We start from the raw sequence: 18,230 nt of genomic DNA, 5'->3' as shown, positions 1-18,230 counted from the left end.
CCCCCCGACCCCACCCCGACCAACCGGCAGCCCCCCAACCCCCAGCCCCCGGGGACCACCCGCACCCAGGCACCGGCGCCGAAGAGGGGCCGGACAGCGGAGCGGAGAGGGCAGCCGCGCCCACCCCACCCCCCGCCGTGTGGAAGGACGGAACACCAGGGGCAGAAGGGGGAGATGGGGGCACCGGAGGGCGGCCGACACCCCCGAACCCCAGGCCCAGCGGGGGAAGGCCCCGGTCGTCACCCCAGCGTTCTTTGTGAAAATTAACCCCTGTTACTGAGTCCGCCAGCTCGCGGACTGGCGAACTCTACCCCTAAACCGTGAATGTGACCCCACCCAGTGTATATACAAGTGTGTGTGTGTGGTGCATTAAAATTAGGAGCAGGTGAACCGGAGCCGATGGAAATGATATTCCCACGCTCCGATCCACCCGCCACCCAAGCATGTTGCTGAGTGTATGTGGTGCATTAAAAAAAATAGATAGGGCGGGGGGGGGGGGCTCGCGACACGGACAGGGGACCGCAGCACTGCTCTATACTGCGGCCCCCAACCGATGGCACCCCCACAAGCCCCCCCCCCCCACCCACAAGTTGTGTGGTGTATTAAAATTGGAGGGGAGTTGTAGGGTGAAGACGGTGTTTCCACCCTACCCCACCCCCCAAAGTGTGTTATGTGCCCTATATGTCTATAAAAGTGTATTGTGCAAACCTAGTGTAGTGAGTTAAGAGGTGTGACCAGCGGGGCCCTCCCCAACCGGGCGGGGGCAGGAGGCGCACCGGCCCACCAAGCCCCCACCCACCCCACCAGGACCCCGGCGGGCATATGGGACCCGTCCGGCGGGGCGATAGGGCTCGCCCCCCGGATACTGGGTCCCGCCCGAGGTGTCAGGACGCCCACCGGAGCGGGGCGGGCACGACACCAAACCCCAGCCACCCCCGCCGGCCCCCATAGCACCGAGACCCGGGCCATGGATGGAGCGGGAAGGGAAGGAAGGCGTACCGGGGAAGGGGAAGGGAGGAGGGAAGGGGACGACAAGAAGGGCAGGGGGCAGCGGCAGGGACGCAAGGAGAGGGGGAGAGGAGGAGGAAGGGCGACGAGGGAGAGGGGACAGGGAGGCGGAGGACGGGCGGGGAGAGGCGAGGAGGGAGAGGCAGCAAGGGGGAGGAAGGGGGAGGGGAGAGGGAACCACCGGGCACCCCGGCGGCCCACAGGCCCCGAACCGCGTCGCCGGGCCCAGAGCGACGGACCGCGCCGGAACGGCGCCGCCCCCGACACCAGGGAAAGCCCCGCAACGCAGCACCCCCCAAGAGACCCAGGGAACGGCCAAGACGCAGCCGCCACCCAGCAGCCAACAGAGGGGCAGACCCGCCCACTCCCCGCCAGGGGGGACAGCACCCACAGAATTAACCCACTGGCATGCCGTGAATCCGAATATCAACCCCGCTCGATCCCGCTGGCAGCAGCCGGGTTCCTGACTATAGAAACACAACCATTAGTTACAAATTGCCTAATACAGAAACATCAATGCAAGTTATAACGCTGCTGTGGCTCTCGCTAACAGGCAGAATTAAAATCCAAGTTTAGGTTAAAAAATTCTATATACGTAGACCATGTTTCTTTAAATTTTGACATTTGGTTTTTATTTGAGGCAGATATTTTTTCCATTAAAATATGATTTATGAGGAGGTTAGACCATTGGTCGATATTCAAAGTTTGTTTATTTTTCCAGTTAACAAGAATTGTTTTTTTTGCGATAGTAAGGGCTACAAGTATAGATTGAAATTGTTTATGTGGTAAGTCAATTGTTGTTAAGTCACCTAGCAAACACAAGTTTGGAGAGAACGGTATCCTACAGTCCAAGACAGCGGAAAGTTTTTCTAAGACTTTAGTCCAGAAACACATAACCGGAGTACATAACCACAAAGCATGAAAATAAGTGTCTGTAGTGTTTGTAAACACTGGAGACAAATGTCGGAGTCTGAGAGTCCCATTTTCTTCATCATATATTGAGTAATGTATGTTCTATGAATAATTTTATATTGGATAAGTTGTAAATTTGTGTGTTTTGTCATTTTAAAAACATTTTCACAAACTTGAATCCAAAAGACAGATTCCGGAGCTATAGACAAGTCTGTTTCCCATTTTGAGATGGGTAAAGACGTTTTATCAGTATATGAAAGTAACTTATATATTTTTGAGAGTTTTTTTGTTGTTGTCGGAGAAAGCTTGATAATATCTTTAGCTAAAACAGGCGGTTGGAGCGTACCCTGGAGTGTTGGAATTTGTTTCTTTATCATACTTTTAACTTGCAAATAATGTAAAAAGTTTCCGTTTTTTATTTTATATTTTTGGAGCAAGGATGTATATGATATAAACATATTATCTGAGAAGAGATGGTGGAGATGTGTAATTCCTTTCTGCTCCCACACATTCAAATAAAACGATTGGTTGTTAATTTGAAAGTCGGGGTTAGCCATAGGGGAGAAAGCCCGCTGGGCTCCACTTGGGCTTTTGTCATTTCTAGTGCCTTCCACCAGGCAGTCAGGGTGGCGGAAATCATTGGATTTTTAAAGCAGTTATGGCGCTTAATCGATGTTGTAATAAAGAGTAAATCTAGGAGTCTGAGGTTATTACAATCCTTCTGTTCTAGTTCCAGCCAACAGTTAGTATCTCTATTGGGTTGTGCCCATAAAATAATATATTGTAGCTGGTTGGCTATATAATAGTGCATAAAATTTGGTGCCTCTAGACCTCCTTTGGATTTATTTTTCTGAAGAGTAGATAGACTAATCTTTGCTTTTTTTTTTTCCAGTAAAATTTTGTAACGGCTGAGTCCAACAACTGGAACCAGTTAGCCGTAGGTTTAAATGGAATCATTGAGAAAAAATAGTTTATTTTGGGTAAAACTTTCATTTTAATAGTGGCTATTCGTCCTATTAGAGAAATAGGAAGATTATTCCAGCGCTCCAAGTCACTATAAATGCTATCCAGAAGTGGAGTGAAATTTAAATTAACTAAATCAGTTAATTTAGGTGAGATTTTTATGCCTAAGTATTTTAAATTACCTATAGGAAATGAGTAGTATGGGTCCTGGCTTGCAGGGTTCCATGAATTTTCTGTAATAGGTAGAAGTGTTGATTTTGTCCAGTTAATAGAATAGTCTGATAACTGTGAGAATTTAGTTATTAAGTTAAATACTTCCCCTAATGAAATAGCAGGCTTTTCTAAATAAAGTAAAATATCATCGGCATATAGATTAATTTTATGTTCTGTTACCCCAGAGTGAATTCCTTGAATCATTCTTTCCTGGCGTATGGCTAATGCAAGCGGTTCAATAAATATTGCAAATAATAAAGGCGACAGTGGGCATCCCTGTCTTGTGCCTCTCTGTAGAGTAAAACTCTTAGATATAATCCCATTAGTAGTAACAGTAGCTTTAGGAGAATCATATAATACTGACACCCAGTGAATAAATGACTTCCCAAAGCCAAATTTATTTAAAACAGCAAAGAGGAAGGACCAGTTAACTTTATCAAAAGCTTTTTCTGCATCCAATGATATAATAACTGCCTTTTTATCATGCCGCTGTGACATACTAATAAGGTTAAAGAGCCTTCTAATATTATTAGTAGAGTGACGCTCTTTAATAAAGCCTGTTTGGTCGCTATGAATGATTGTCGGGATTACTGTTTCTAATCTAGATGTAAAAGCCTTAGTGATAATTTTAATATCAGTGTTAATTAGTGAAATCGGACGGTAACTTGATGGAAGGGTGGGGTCTTTTTCTGGCTTTAATAAAAGTTTAATTGCTGCTGTATTCATGTGTGGGCGTATGTGACCATTAGTTTTAATTTCTGTTACTACTCTTAAGAATAGTGGAGCAAGCATTGACCAGAAGTGCTTTAGAAATATAGCCGGATAACCATCCGGGCCGGGTGCTTTGCCATTTGGCATACTATCTAGAGCACTGTACAACTCGTTTATAGTAAGTGGTGCATCTAACATATCTTTATATTCAGTAGTTACCTGAGGTATACTTAAGCTACTGAGGAATGCCTCAATATGCTCTGGGTTAGGTTTATTAGTTTCTGAGTATAAGTTGTGATAATAATTATAAAAAATTTGATTAATTTCTTCTGGTGATTGTGTACATTCACCAGTTGTACCTTTAATAGCCGTTATAAGCGATTTTTCCCAATTACGTTGAAGTTGGTTTGCAAGAAATTTACCTGATTTGTTATTATATTCAAAGTTGTTGTATCTCAATTGTTGTATTATAAACTCTGTCTTTTTAGTTAACATATCGTCTAACTGTATTTTTGTATTTTGTAAGTCAGTCCATATTTGGTTATTTGGGTTTATTGCGTACTCATCCGTCAGTTGTTTAATTTTATCTTCCAAGTCTTTTTCTAATTTTTGATCCTGTTTCTTTTTATAAGATGAATATGATATAATTTTACCTCTAATTACTGCTTTCCCGGTTTCCCAGAGAAGAGCTGGAGATAGGTCTGGAGAGTCATTTATTTCCAAAAAGTCCGCCCATTTTTTTCTTATAATTTTGTCAAATTCTGCGTCGTTTAGTAGTGAGATGTTAAAACGCCATGTAGGTGGTGGTTTAAAGGTATAATCAACTTGTAGGGAAAGGGAGACTGGTGCATGGTCGCTAATAATAATAGGATGTATTTTTGTAACGGTTTTATCAGCAATAGAATTATTTGTAAGAAAAAAATCAATTCTTGAAAAGGACCGGTGCACAGCGGAAAATAAGGTAAATTCCTTCTTATTTGGGTTTTTAAGTCTCCAGCTGTCGACGAGGCCAAAGTCATCCATATATTCCCCTATTACTTTTGTGGATTGTGATCGCCTTATACATGTTGTTTTATTAGAACGATCTATTAATGGATTTAAGGTTGTGTTAAAGTCTCCTCCAATAATAATAGTAGAGTTCGCTGCTAATTCAAACAGTTTAGAGAAAAATTCATGGAAAAAAGCCGGATCATCATTATTAGGGGCATATAAATTACCGAATGTATATATTTTATTAAATATAGTCACCTGAATAATAATGTATCGGCCCTCTGGGTCTGTTATTGTATTATTTAGAGTAAAGAGTAAATTCTTATGTATGAGTATACAGACTCCCCTTTGTCTACTGTTATAAGGGGCAGAGTACGCTTGGCTAAAATTTTTATCAATAAGTAATTTTTCTTCAGATTTTTGTAGGTGGGTTTCTTGTAGGAGGCAAATATCTGCTTTTAATTTTAAGAGATGGTCTAAAGTTTTTATTCTTTTTGCCTGTGAGCGAGCGCCACAAACATTCCAGGAAACCAGAACTAATTTATGCATACAAATAATATAAACACAGTCCTATGTATATATCTGTATAGGCCATTTGCCACCACTGGCATGTTATAGGATAGAATCAAAGTGGTTAGGTGATTTATATAGTTTGTATAAAATATGAGGTAACGTATAAGGCAACATGTAAGGTAATGTGTAAGGTAACGTGTAAGGTAACGTGTAAGGTAACGTGTAAGGTAACGTGTAAGGTAACGTGTAAGGTAACGTGTAAGGTAACGTGTAAGGTAACGTGTAAGTAAATAAAACAGTGCAAAAACGAGTAGGGCGGTGAAAGTGAGGAAAAAAAAAAAAAAAAATTTATTTGAACTATTTCTATTAGTTTAACATTTTTTTCCACTTTTGTTAACAAGAGTATGGAAACCTACGGTTGAAGAATGTGCCCGCCGGGGTCCTGGTGGGGTGGGTGGGGGCTTGGTGGGCCGGTGCGCCTCCTGCCCCCGCCCGGTTGGGGGGGGCCCCGCTGGTCACACCTCTTAACTCACTACACTAGGTTTGCACAATACACTTTTATAGACATATAGGGCACATAACACACTTTGGGGGGTGGGGTAGGGTGGAAACACCGTCTTCACCCTACAACTCCCCTCCAATTTTAATACACCACACAACTTGTGGGTGGGGGGGGGGGGGTTGTGGGGGTGCCATCGGTTGGGGGCCGCAGTATAGAGCAGTGCTGCGGTCCCCTGTCCGTGTCGCCACCCCCCCCCCCCCCCCGCCCTATCTATTTTTTTTAATGCACCACATACACTCAGCAACATGCTTGGGTGGCGGGTGGATCGGAGCGTGGGAATATCATTTCCATCGGCTCCGGTTCACCTGCTCCTAATTTTAATGCACCACACACACACACTTGTATATACACTGGGTGGGGTCACATTCACGGTTTAGGGGTAGAGTTCGCCAGTCCGCGAGCTGGCGGACTCAGTAACAGGGGTTAATTTTCACAAAGAACGCTGGGGTGACGACCGGGGCCTTCCCCCGCTGGGCCTGGGGTTCGGGGGTGTCGGCCGCCCTCCGGTGCCCCCATCTCCCCCTTCTGCCCCCGGTGTTCCGTCCTTCCACACGGCGGGGGGTGGGGTGGGCGCGGCTGCCCTTTCCGCTCCGCTGTCCGGCCCCTCTTCGGCGCCGGTGCCTGGGTGCGGGTGGTCCCCGGGGGCTGGGGGTCGGGGGTTGGGGGGCTGCCGGTTGGTCGGGGTGGGGTCGGGGGGGGGCGGCTTTGTTGGGGGGGGCGGTGGTGGGGGTTGCGGGGTGGGGGGTGCTGGGGGTGGGGGGTGTCTGGGGGATTGGGGGCATGGGGGCGGCTGGGGCTGGGTTGGGGTGGGTGGCGGGGGTGGATGGGGGGCGGGGGGTTGTGGGGGGGGCGGGGGTTGGGGGCCGGTGGGGTGCCTGGTGGGCCTGCAGTGCCCCGTCCTGCTGCGTTGGGCCGGGGGCGCGGGCCGTGTTGGGGCGGGGGGCGCTCCTGCTCCTGGGTTTGCTCTCCGGCCGGTGGCCCTGGTGGGGCCCGGGGGTCGTCCTTTGGCGCTGCCGCGGCCTGGGGGGCCCTGAGGTGTTGCGCTTGCTCTGTTCCGGCGGGGGTCGACGGCTCCCCTCTTTGGTGGAGATTTTCATGCATGCCAGATCCACCACACCAGCATCTACCGAAACTCAGACACAATCTGTTTCCTCCTCAGGTTATTGAATCGGTGGAGGCTGGTGTCTCGGATCTCACGCGGCTTCGTCTGTCCTTCCTTCCTTTTCTCGGTCTCTCCGTTGGTCTCTTGAGGCCTCCCTGATTTTATGTTTTTTGGATTTGTTGGGGTCTGGATGTTTCTTGGGCTGGGGAGGAGTTCTGGTGGGGGGTGTCTGGTCGGTGCTGGATTTCACCTTCCTTGGTTTTCTTCGGTCCCCTCGGGTCTCCTGGTGTTCGATTTAGGTGAACGGTATGAGATTTTTTTTTCTAATAGGTTTTCTGGTGAGCTAACAAACACACGCACGCACGCACGCACGCACGCACACACACATACTCACCCACACACACAAAAAAAAAAAAATGTATGTATGTATGTATGTATATATGTATATATGTATGTATATATGTGTATATATATATATATATATATATATTTAAAAAAAAAAAAAAAAAAAAAAAGAGCAATGATGATGACATTTCCGAATGAACAATACTGAGCTCTTAAAATAAAAATAAAAAAAAATAAAAAAAAAAGTTCAAATGAATTTTTGACGTCTATAACCGTCAATGGCAGTGAATGAGTTAATATCATGACATGACGACATCCCTACTAAGTAGTGAACCTCCAGGCTTCACATTCCGTCTCCCTCTGCAGTCATTGCATTTTCCGGGCCTGGCCTTATACACGGGGTCAGAGGTCATCCTAAAAAAAAGTTGTGAGCCAAGAAGGAGATCTTATGTTGTTTACCACTTGTCAATTTGCAGACTGTCCGACTCTACTGCATGGCATAATAAGGCGTAAAATGTTTTGCAACTATGTCCAAGTATGGATGTTATTATTTTCAAAACAGACCTAATTTGGTTGGCTTCTGCAGGCTTTAAAAGCAGCTGTTGAAGTGTGACCACTTCCAATTGACTGGACCTCTCTCGCAAACACTGCAGAGGTTGATTCTGATTCTTCATAGCTGTCAATAAAGATTGCTTTATTCATCAACTTGATATCATCAAAGTCATTCTTTATCCTTCACGAGCCTCGTCGTTTCCTAACCTGGAAGGGAAGATAAGCCTGATGCGACACACAACCGTCTAACTTAAACCGCCAAATAACTATTGAAATACTTCAATTAATTTTCAGACAAAAACAGCAGATCTGTCCTCTTTTTCTTCCAATCACAAAGCAAGTGAAAGCATTCTGGAAATGTATTCACGGAGAAACTAAGACGGAAAAGTGCATTCCGAAGATACACTTTTTCAAATTTTCTTCTGCATTATCAGGCGATTAGCTCCTCGCAGTCATCACCCACCACGGGGGGGGGGGGGGGGGTGGGGGGGTCTCAATCTCGCATGCAAAGTAGCTCTTGCTCCTCTCTGACGCACACCCACCAAATCACACAATCTCATTAATGGCAAGCTTGCATGCGCTCTCACACAAACACACACAAACACACACATAGACGTACAGTAGAGCGCAAGCATGCACTTTGGCTCCAACACGATTAGCATATCATTTTGCAAAATGAAGGGTGGAGAAGAAGCGTCCGTCTGGATATCAGACACAAGCGCTGATGTCTCCTGATACGGCACAGTAATTAAATCTTCAAACTTGAAAACATTTGCCGGAACGAAGCACCCCTGTAGTGGATACAGACATTTCTCAGGCAAATCTGATGAATATGGCAATTGTGGGAAGGTAGAAGCCGCAGGCATTGGAGATATTTTTTTTAATATTTATGGTTACAGTAGGTGGTAAAGACTCACAGGGGACCCGCTGTGCCTTTCTAACAAATCCAAACTACCCGCCATGTATATTAATAAACAGGCTTGGAGAGTAACGGAATACATGTACCACCGTTACCTAATCAGATTGCAATTTTTTTTTTTAACTGTATTCCATTACAGTTACAGGAAAAAACATGTAATCAGATGACAGGTACATTTATTAAAAATGGGGATTACTTCGAGGGATTACAATTTCTATGATGAGAGAGAGTGCGAAAGAGGGTGAGAGATAGACAGAGCGAGAGAGAGAGAGAGAGAGAGAAAGAGAGAGAGAGCGAGAGAGAGAGAAGGACAGCGCGTGCCCAAGAGAGAGAGAAGGACAGAGCGAGAGAGAGCGCGTGCACGCCCCGGCGAGTGGGACAGTTGCTACATGTCAGGGAGGTGGGAACGAACGAACTGACTAGTCGTGTCCTCCACACGCGGGCAGTTTGAAAAAGCTTCACAGACGGGAGGAGGAAATGGCGACCAGTATTCACTGGAACTTACTCGGAGCGAAAGTTTGAGCTGAGAGTCCAGCGGCATGCTACACGCTGTAGCTTCTTGCTAGCTAGCCCGCTAGCCTACAACCATAATGTGAGTTACACTTTCCAAGCAAATCTTCCTCCCACCAATTCACTATTTAAACATCATACACAACATCTACACGGCTAAACTTGTGACTGGGATAAAAGTAAATTTTGCTGTTGCTGTCACGCATCATCATCTTCATTGGATCTATCTATCTATCTATCTATCTATCTATCTATCTATCTATCTATCTATCTATCTATCTATCTATCTATCTATCTATCTATCTATCTATCTATCTATCTTGCTAGCTAGCTAGCTAGCTATCTATCTATCAAACTGTGAGGTGTGGTTGCTTTCAGTGACAGTTCGAAAACAGCACATGGCCTTCAACCAATAAATCAATCAATCAATAGCCTACATGCTTTTTAATTACACTAGTTTTTTTTGCTATTTGTAGGCTGCCTGGGTCCCTATCACCCGCAAATAAAAAGGGGCCCATTGTATAATATATATTGTGGTGATTTTTATTTTGTCTTTATGAGCATACTCAATATTGGAGTAATCCAAAAGTAATCCAGTTACATTACTTTAATATTGTTACTTGGATTACATTACTAACTAAATTTTTTTAGCAGGTAACTTGTAACTGTAATGGATTACATTTTAAAAGTAACCCTCCCAACCCTGCCAATAAAGATAAAAAGAGGGTGATGATTAATTAATAATGGCAAAAAGCGCAAAAAGACTTTTGGCTCTTGCATCCTGTTTTTTAGTGAAGGTTTTGCGGTGGATTAATAGGATGATGATTCGTCGTTCTGTGCACACAATGACGTCATGTGAATCTATAGCAGAGGTGCCCAAGTCCGGTCCCCGAGAGCCCCTATCCAGCCTGTTTTCCATGTTTCTCTCCACCAACATACCTGATTCATGATCAGGATCTTTATCAGGCGTCTGTAAAGCTTGCTGATGAGTTGATCATTGGATTCAGCTGCGTTAGAGGAGGGAGACATGGAAAACATGCTGGATAGGGGCTCTCGAGGTCCGGACTTGCACAGAACCACGAATGCATTGTGAACTAACAAACTAGCCGCCCATATGCAGCTGCAAATGTTTTTCTGTTTGCTACTTTGCTAAACTAAATCCCATTGTTACTTTCCTGTGTAAAAGCCCTTATCACTAAGGTTTTCTGCCTCATTCAAAATATTTTTTAAAAATAAATGCTAATCAATTGGATAGTGACAATAGGCAAATCGTTCCAAACACTGCAAACAAACATGATGAACAATTAGCTAAAAATAGCTCTCAGCAGAGCAGGGTTAGGAAGTAAGCACAAAACGACGGTTAGACTTAGGCCCCGTTCCTCCAAAAATCTCGTACACACAGAAGCAAAAAAAAAAGTATTTGTCTTCTTGGCTGATTCTTCTTCTACGCTTTCCGTTAACTCCCTGTGGCTGCTCTACAGCGCCACTCCAGACTTGGCATATAAATTACAGCCGTTAAACGTCCTCAGCGTCTTCTTTTGGACACACGCAAGTCTTGAAATGCTTCTGTGTGTACGAGATTTGTTTGATGAACGAAGCCGGCTTTGCTTCCGTCTGGACGGGGCCTCAAATGGCTTAAAAGGGAAAGCTGAAAAAATGCAACCTGAACAAAACGGGCTTGATTCTTTGTTTTCCCAGCCTCCCGGGCTCTCACAAAAAATGGTGATGGCAGTATTGTTCAAGACACACAAACCTCGCAGCAGACATGTTAGAGCAATCCTTTATGAATATTTCCCTGCTAAAAATAGATGTCATCAGAAAACCCAAAATGTGTCACATCCCATCAAAAATAGGTGGCTCTGAATCTTAGAGGTGACACCAATTTAAAAAACACTTTCCCAGCGTTTCAATGGAATGTCTGTGACTTTCATCAAAACACCCAAGGGATCAAGATTTATTCATTTAGACTGTTTTGAGGCGTCTCTCGCTCTTTCTTTCCTGTTTCATGCAAATGAACAGTTTTCATTACCATGACAAGTTCAACTCGGGTAGAAGTTACTTGACCAGTGTTGTGTTTTTTGTTTTGTTTTTTAACTCTTTGACTGCCATAAACGTTATAAAACGTTTAGCATAAACCTAGGGAAGGGCGCCGAGGACGTTAAAAGACGTCCCCTATGTTTTTTTTTTTTTTTTTTTCAAAAACGGGTGCAGGAAAGCCTTGGGCAGCTGTGCTGAAAGTATCAGGCAGATCTGATTAGTCAAAGACTCGTTTTGGCCCCTAGAGGGCAGCGATGACTCTCTTTGCACAAGGTTGGATGGGCCGCCCACCGTGGGCGTCAGTAGAAGTGAGGCGGAGCTAGAGTGTTGAGGAGACAATGGCTGATCCAAGCCACAATGGCTTGACCAAGCAACCGGTTACAAGCAGCTCACGCTTGAGCATTTTTTTCAAAGACGGAAAGCATCAATCAATACTAAAAAGCGCATTGATGTCAACGATGATGATGACAACGAGCTCTACGCAAAAGTTGGAAGCTTTGGCGTGACTGTTATGAACACGTAATAAGCCTCACCGGCTAAGCGCGGCTAGCGCGGCTAGCGCTGCTAAGGCCGGAAAACGCGCACAATAGCCGGCCGGGTACTTCTACACAATCGGACATTCGATCGGGCGATGGAGAGTTGGCATCGACCAATGCAGATTGATGATGATGATGAAGATGACTCCGAGCTCTACGCCAAAGTTGGAAGCTTTGGCGTGACTGTTATGAACACGTAGTAAGCCTCACCGGCAAAGCGCGGCTAGCGCGGCTAGCGCTGCTAAGGCCGGAAAACGCGGAGCTGCACAAGCGGACATTCGATCGGACAATGAAGAGTACCCCGAGTCCAATGCATATTCATCGGAGGAGCGGGTACAGTCTGATCACGGAGAAGACACTGTTTCTGGACTACGATGCCACCATGAATGGAGTGGATAAAATGGATCAGAACATCTCCTACCACCCGGTATAGCAACTGAAGGACACGGGGAAGCGAGACGTAACGAAACCGTAACGTAACCGTAGCATGATCCTGATATTAGACTTGATGACACACTGCAGTATATACTTGCTATTCCCCGGAAAAAAACGGCCGGCAAGAAAGTGGCGCACGCGAAGAGGCAATCTGTTGTGCAAATGCTGTTGCGTCTCTTTGCACGCAGGAGAGTGTTACAAAAAGAAAAACTGTCGTTGAAACATCCACATATTTGTAAATAGCACCACAGTTGCACACATTTGTAAATAGTTTGCCAAATTGTTGTCAAATTGTTACACTGTTGAATGTAAATAAACGTATTTTGCTATCAAAAAACACTTTTTCATTCTTGGTGGTAGTGTTTTATAGAAGTAAAGCACTATTTAGGTGTTTGTGGCATCATTCATGGACAAAAAGAAGTGTCAAATTCACTAGAATGCATGAAATAATATCGTTTCACTAAAAGCTTGATTTCTCCGTATTTTGGTCCAACACAGGCGAAATTGGGTCAAACTAACCATTTTCTATTGTTGATTACTAAAGAACGGAATAAGGTAGAAACAAACTCTTTTTTTCTGATGAAAGATGAAAGTCCAATCTTTCATTTGGTAGTACGTGTGTTTCCATAGTCCAAACAGAACATTTTCTGTGGACCTTGAAAATCAGTCAAAATGCTTAAATCGGCTGGCACTGGCGGCATCCCTTTTCTGAAAACGTCTGGCAGTCAAAGAGTTAACTCATTCACTGCCATTGACGACGATAGACGTCAAAAATTCATTTTAACTATTTCTATTAGTTTAACATTTGTTCTACTTTTGTTAACAAGAGTAGGAAAACCTATATTTTTTTATAGTACATATTGAACACATATAACATTTGTGATTAATTGTGAGTTAACTAATGAAGTCATGCAATTAATTATGATTACAAATTTGAATCGCCTGACGCCCCAAATTTTTAATAATCTTTAAGTCGTGTCAGGCGATTACAATTTTTAATTGTAATTAATTGCATGACTTCAATAGTTAACTCACGATTAATCCCACATTTTATATCTGTTCTAATAGTACAGAAAATATTCTAGGTTTTCATACTCTTAACAAAACTGGAAAAAAAATTAAACTAATAGAAATAGTTAAAATGAATTTTTTGACGTCTATAGCCGTCAATGGCAGACAATGAGTTAAAGTGCAAACTGCTTGTTAACAGTAAAAAAGCAATTATTGTATTTTCACTCATGGATGCAGCACCAGTACAAATTATACTTGTCAATTAATGTACATACAAATCATTAAATAGGGAAAACACTTCAACTTCACCGAATAATCATGTGCTAATTATCAGAAGCTAACGCTAAATCTGTGGATCTGACATCACAACAGCTTGCGCTTACCTGGTAGATTTGACATCATAATGCTTCGGTATCGTCCGGCAGTTACTGCTTGGAAATAGCAGATCTTCGCCCAGCCTACCTGCCTACATGGGCAAAAAATCACATTGTGACGTATACTGACATTGTGTGCGTTGTCTCAAAGGCTATGAAATACTCTCTTATGCAACCTTTTTCAAATTTATAACTATTATATTCAACTATAGTGTTTTGTGGAAAGTCAAATCCTGATTCATTCTATTCTGAGTTTTTCTGGCACACAAAAAAAAATGGTCCAGGAAACAGCTGCCGAGCTGTTGAAATGGCCAAAAATCGCCCCCCTGCTAAAAATTTGCTTTGACGCCATTCCTGGAGCAAGTCAAGCCCACAGAGGTCTGATTAATCCATTTTGAGAAAATGGAGGATGTGGGCAGCCAAGAATGAGCAAGTGGAGAAGACAAGTGTGATATGAGGAGCATTATGAAAGAGCAGCTAGTGGGCCGAGAAAGAGATTTCTTAGCTTGTTTGATAACATTTTGCTTATATGTATCCCTCCTACGGTATCATCATTAAAGTTAGAATAGCAGACTAGTGATGCAGCAGGAAGTCACATTCGTGCGAGGAGCTGTAAGTCTCGGGTCAAAAATCAAGCAAGTCAAATTCCCACTGAACTTCAAGCAGTTAAGCGAACCAATGTGTACAGTTTTGCTCAGTTGCAACATATATTCGCACATAAGCCACTTTGCACTCGTGTCCTTCATTTTTAAAAAAAAAACCTTTTCTTTTTAAAATAAAAAATATTTGACACACATGTTGAAAATGCAGACTGTTTTGTAAGTTTTAGCCAAGCAAGTTTCCAACTCTTAAAATTGGCGACTCAAGTCTAACTCAGGGAAAGCAAATAATCAGACTCAAAATTATATGGTAATGACATAATCAAACAGAATATAAAGAATTGAAACATTTTTATTGTGGTGTCTTTTGCATACTGCATTTCATAATCATTAACTCATTTACTGCCATAAATTCATAAAAAAAAAGATTATTAAAAATTAAAGGCAAGAGGGTATTAAAATGTTTTATTGTAATTAATTGCATGACTTCACTAGTTAACTCAAAATTAATCACAAATTTTACATCTGTTCTAAATGTAAAATAAATCAACTCTAGGTTTTCATACTCTTGTTAACAAAAGTGGGAAAAAATGTTAACCTAAAGACTAAAGACGTCAAAAATTCATTTGAACTATTTCTATTAGTTTAACATTTTTTAACAAGAGTATGAAAACCTAGATTTTTTATATTGTACATTTAGAACAGATATCAAGTTTGTGATAAATTGTGAGTTAACTAGTGAAGTCATGCGATTAAATACAATTAAAAATGTTAATCGCCTGTCGCCCCTAATTTTTAATAATGTTTTCTTTTTCTTTTTTTATTAATTCAGTGGCATTTATGGCTATAAATGTCAAAAATTCATTTAAACTATTTCTATTAGTTGAAAAAAAATCCACTTTTGTTAACAAGAGTATGAAAGCCTACAAAATTATTGTACGTTTAGAACAAATATAAAATTTCTGATTAATCATGAGTTAACTAGTAAAGTGATGCGATTAAATACAATTAAAAATGTTCATCGTCAGTCGCCCCTAATTTTTAATAATCTTTTTTTTTTTTTATGAATTTATGTCAGGGAATGAGTTAAAGTGAACGCTTTGTGATTATTCTTAAATACAAGTGTGTCATTTTCTTTTTGATGTTTAGTTTGACAGTAAACCAAACATGACCGTAAATATTTTTATTTGGGTATTATGCCACAGGGGCATGTACAAGTCAATACCCTGTGGCATTATGGGAAACTATATCATTGGCATTATGGGAAAAAATGCTATGCTATGTTAATCCATCCTCTTGATGAATTCTCTCTTTCTTTCGTTTTCTTTCTTTTTTGAAGAGCAGAGGAGAATGATGTCTCAGTGCGAAGTGTCATTAGGAAAGGAATTAGGAAAGGAAAAACAGCCAAGGAGTGGGAGGAGTCAAAGCCTGTGCCAGACGTTCTGTTCTCTAATTAATGTGGACACTTGGCTGCTGCGTTGCATTAGCAGTAATTTGTGTATGCGTGCGCAAAGATTTTTTTTTTCTAACTGACGAACACCCCGCTGTATGTTGCCCTTGAGTAGTCAGAAAAGGACACATAAGTTAGCTGACAAGCACACACACAACTGCTAATCTAAGATGATTTGGGTGGAGCAGGTTTGACTCACACATTACGCAATCGTTGCTAAATTGATTAGTGGACAAACAAAACAAAATTAATTCTTCTTGGAGCAGTTTTGTTTGTGGTGTTTACACCAGTTATGTGACCTTCACTATTTGTGCAAGATTTCATTCAACATTGCAGTTCTTGCTGGGGTTTGGTAAATTTGGATATAAAGCCAAACATCATATGAACTCATTCACTGCCATTGACGGCTATAGACGTCAAAAATTCATTTGAGCTATTTCTATTATTTCCAATTTTTTTCCACTTTTGTTAACAAGAGTATGAAAGCCTAGATTTTTTTTATTGTATATTTAGAACAGATATAAAATGTGTGATAAATTGTGAGTTAATTATTGAAGTCATGTGAATAATTACAATTAAAAAAATGTAATCACCTGATGCCCCTAATTAAAAAAAGAAGAAAAGATTATTAAAAATTAGGAGCGTCAGGCGATTAGTTTTTTTAATTGTAATTAATCGCATGACTTCAATAGTTAACTCACGATTAATCACAAATTGTATCTGTTCTAAATGTACAATAAAAAAAATCTAGGTTTTCATACTCTTGTTAACAAAAGTGGGAAAAAATGAAACTAATAGAAATGGTTCAAATGAATTTTTGACGTCTATAGCCGTCATTGGCAGTGAGTTAAATACAAGACATTTTGAGCCCTCTATTTCATGAGTATAATATATATTTTTCCCATTAAAACCCTGACATATACGATCTGACACATGAATTGCACGGATAATCCATTAGAGGGCAGTATCACCCAGCTGATGGCTTTTCAGCAACCATGCAAGATCGCCACAATTGAGAAAGGAAAGACACGAGACAACTTTGCTTATTATAAGTGGGAAATGTTCATTCTGATTTTTGAAAATACTAATATGTTTTATATATCTCTTTATTGTTAGTATATTTTTTGGCAGTTATAAATGTACGAATTTAAAGCATTGTGACCGGATGTATCAAATATGAAAAAGTCATATGTGAAAAAAATTAATTGTTGTTCAAAAGGACCAATAAATACTCTAAATCTCAAATAATCAGCATTTTCTCTCATATATGTCATGGTTCAGGCTTTATAAGGTTAAGTTAATTTTAGGCAAGACAAAGCAGCTTTATTTATACAGAACTGCACATTTCATGGGTGGGAATAACTGGACTTTTTTTATGACTGATGTGTATTTTTTCGGAATAAATTGGGATTTATTAATTTTGTTCATTTTGGGATTGATGAATTTACTGTAGTTTGAAAAATGTAAATTATGAACTGAATTAGTTAATTCTAGAATTTGTGAGCTGAACTTTGAATTAGTTTGCGTAGAAAATGAACTTTCCCAACACTGCTTATCACTAGGCCGCATCCGCGCCAGTTTCAATCTTTGTATTTTGGCAAATTATAAATGATATATTTACGTGATTAATGCCATGAAAACCTTTGACAAAATACTTGAAACAGCTCTCACTCTGATGATGTGTAGTCACCACAATAAAACCTTTTTTCAAAGGGAAAAGAAACATTCGACTTCTATCTATACTTATAGCTGCCTATCATGCGGGATCCTAGATATTGACCTCAGTTTACCTGGAGGAAAGTAATAAAGCAACCATTCACATTATCATTGCGTAGGCAGAGTTGCAGCTTCTCCTCGTGCACTGGATCTCATTATATTGTGCAGGTGTATTGTTCTCCAAAAGATGTCACGGCCGTCAATAAAGTAAAATGTACCAGCGACTTTCAAAGAAAAACTCAGCTTTGAGCTTTTGTTTGTGAAGCGAAGGTGAAAGTACTGAACTTTGTATTTTGTGTGGGTTCAGATGAAGTGCGCTGCGGAGGGCCAGATGAGAAGTCCAGCAGAACCTCGGCCGAACAAAGTCGTGACTGAATGAAGCTTTCAAGCCATATTTGTGATCTCATTACTGCTTTGTGACTTGATGCCGTCTACAGACCTTTTGCTGAAAGAAATGGTAAATGAGATTATCGTTTTCATAACATGAATCATTTTTTTATTTCTGGAGCTCTGTGTTGACCAGGAGTTCTCGCATTTAAAATGCATCTGGGAATTGCTTCTAAGTAGTAGCCGTGCAAATAATCAAAATTCAATTACAATTTCAATTATTACACTACACAATTACAATTTTAGCATTATCGTTAACAAAAATAAAATATTATTAATACTAATTTTGAGTTGTTTAAACGTATATATTTGCACATTTTAAAAATGTAAATTAACTAATTTAATAAAATATCTTGTTTGGTCCAAAAGAAACGTGCATAATTAT

The 18,230-nt window shown here is 41.5% G+C and overlaps 1 protein-coding gene across 2 annotated transcripts in view; it reads left to right on the top strand.

Moving 5' to 3' along the window:
- The window catches only part of LOC147180463 (intraflagellar transport protein 57 homolog), a 69,542-nt gene that overhangs the window by 29,346 nt on the left and 21,966 nt on the right, over nt 1–18,230 (top strand). The window contains exons 1-2 of one of the 2 annotated variants that reach the window (XM_086071959.1): nt 9,144–9,382; nt 17,766–17,915. In XM_086071959.1, the coding sequence (XP_085928085.1) occupies nt 17,883–17,915 (33 nt within the window). In that variant the 5' untranslated portion in view covers nt 9,144–9,382; nt 17,766–17,882. Of the gene's footprint in view, nt 1–9,143; nt 9,383–17,765; nt 17,916–18,230 lie in introns of those variants that run through there. The other variant, XM_086071968.1, reaches the window with a different exon arrangement.

The sequence above is a fragment of the Leptonotus elevatus genome, chromosome 1 (assembly GCF_054856555.1).
Source record: "Leptonotus elevatus isolate MCC_2025b chromosome 1, RoL_Lele_1.0, whole genome shotgun sequence".
Classification (NCBI taxonomy): domain Eukaryota; kingdom Metazoa; phylum Chordata; class Actinopteri; order Syngnathiformes; family Syngnathidae; genus Leptonotus; species Leptonotus elevatus.
The sequence above is the reverse complement of the archived record's forward strand: the minus strand, read 5'-3'. Positions and strand labels throughout refer to the sequence as shown.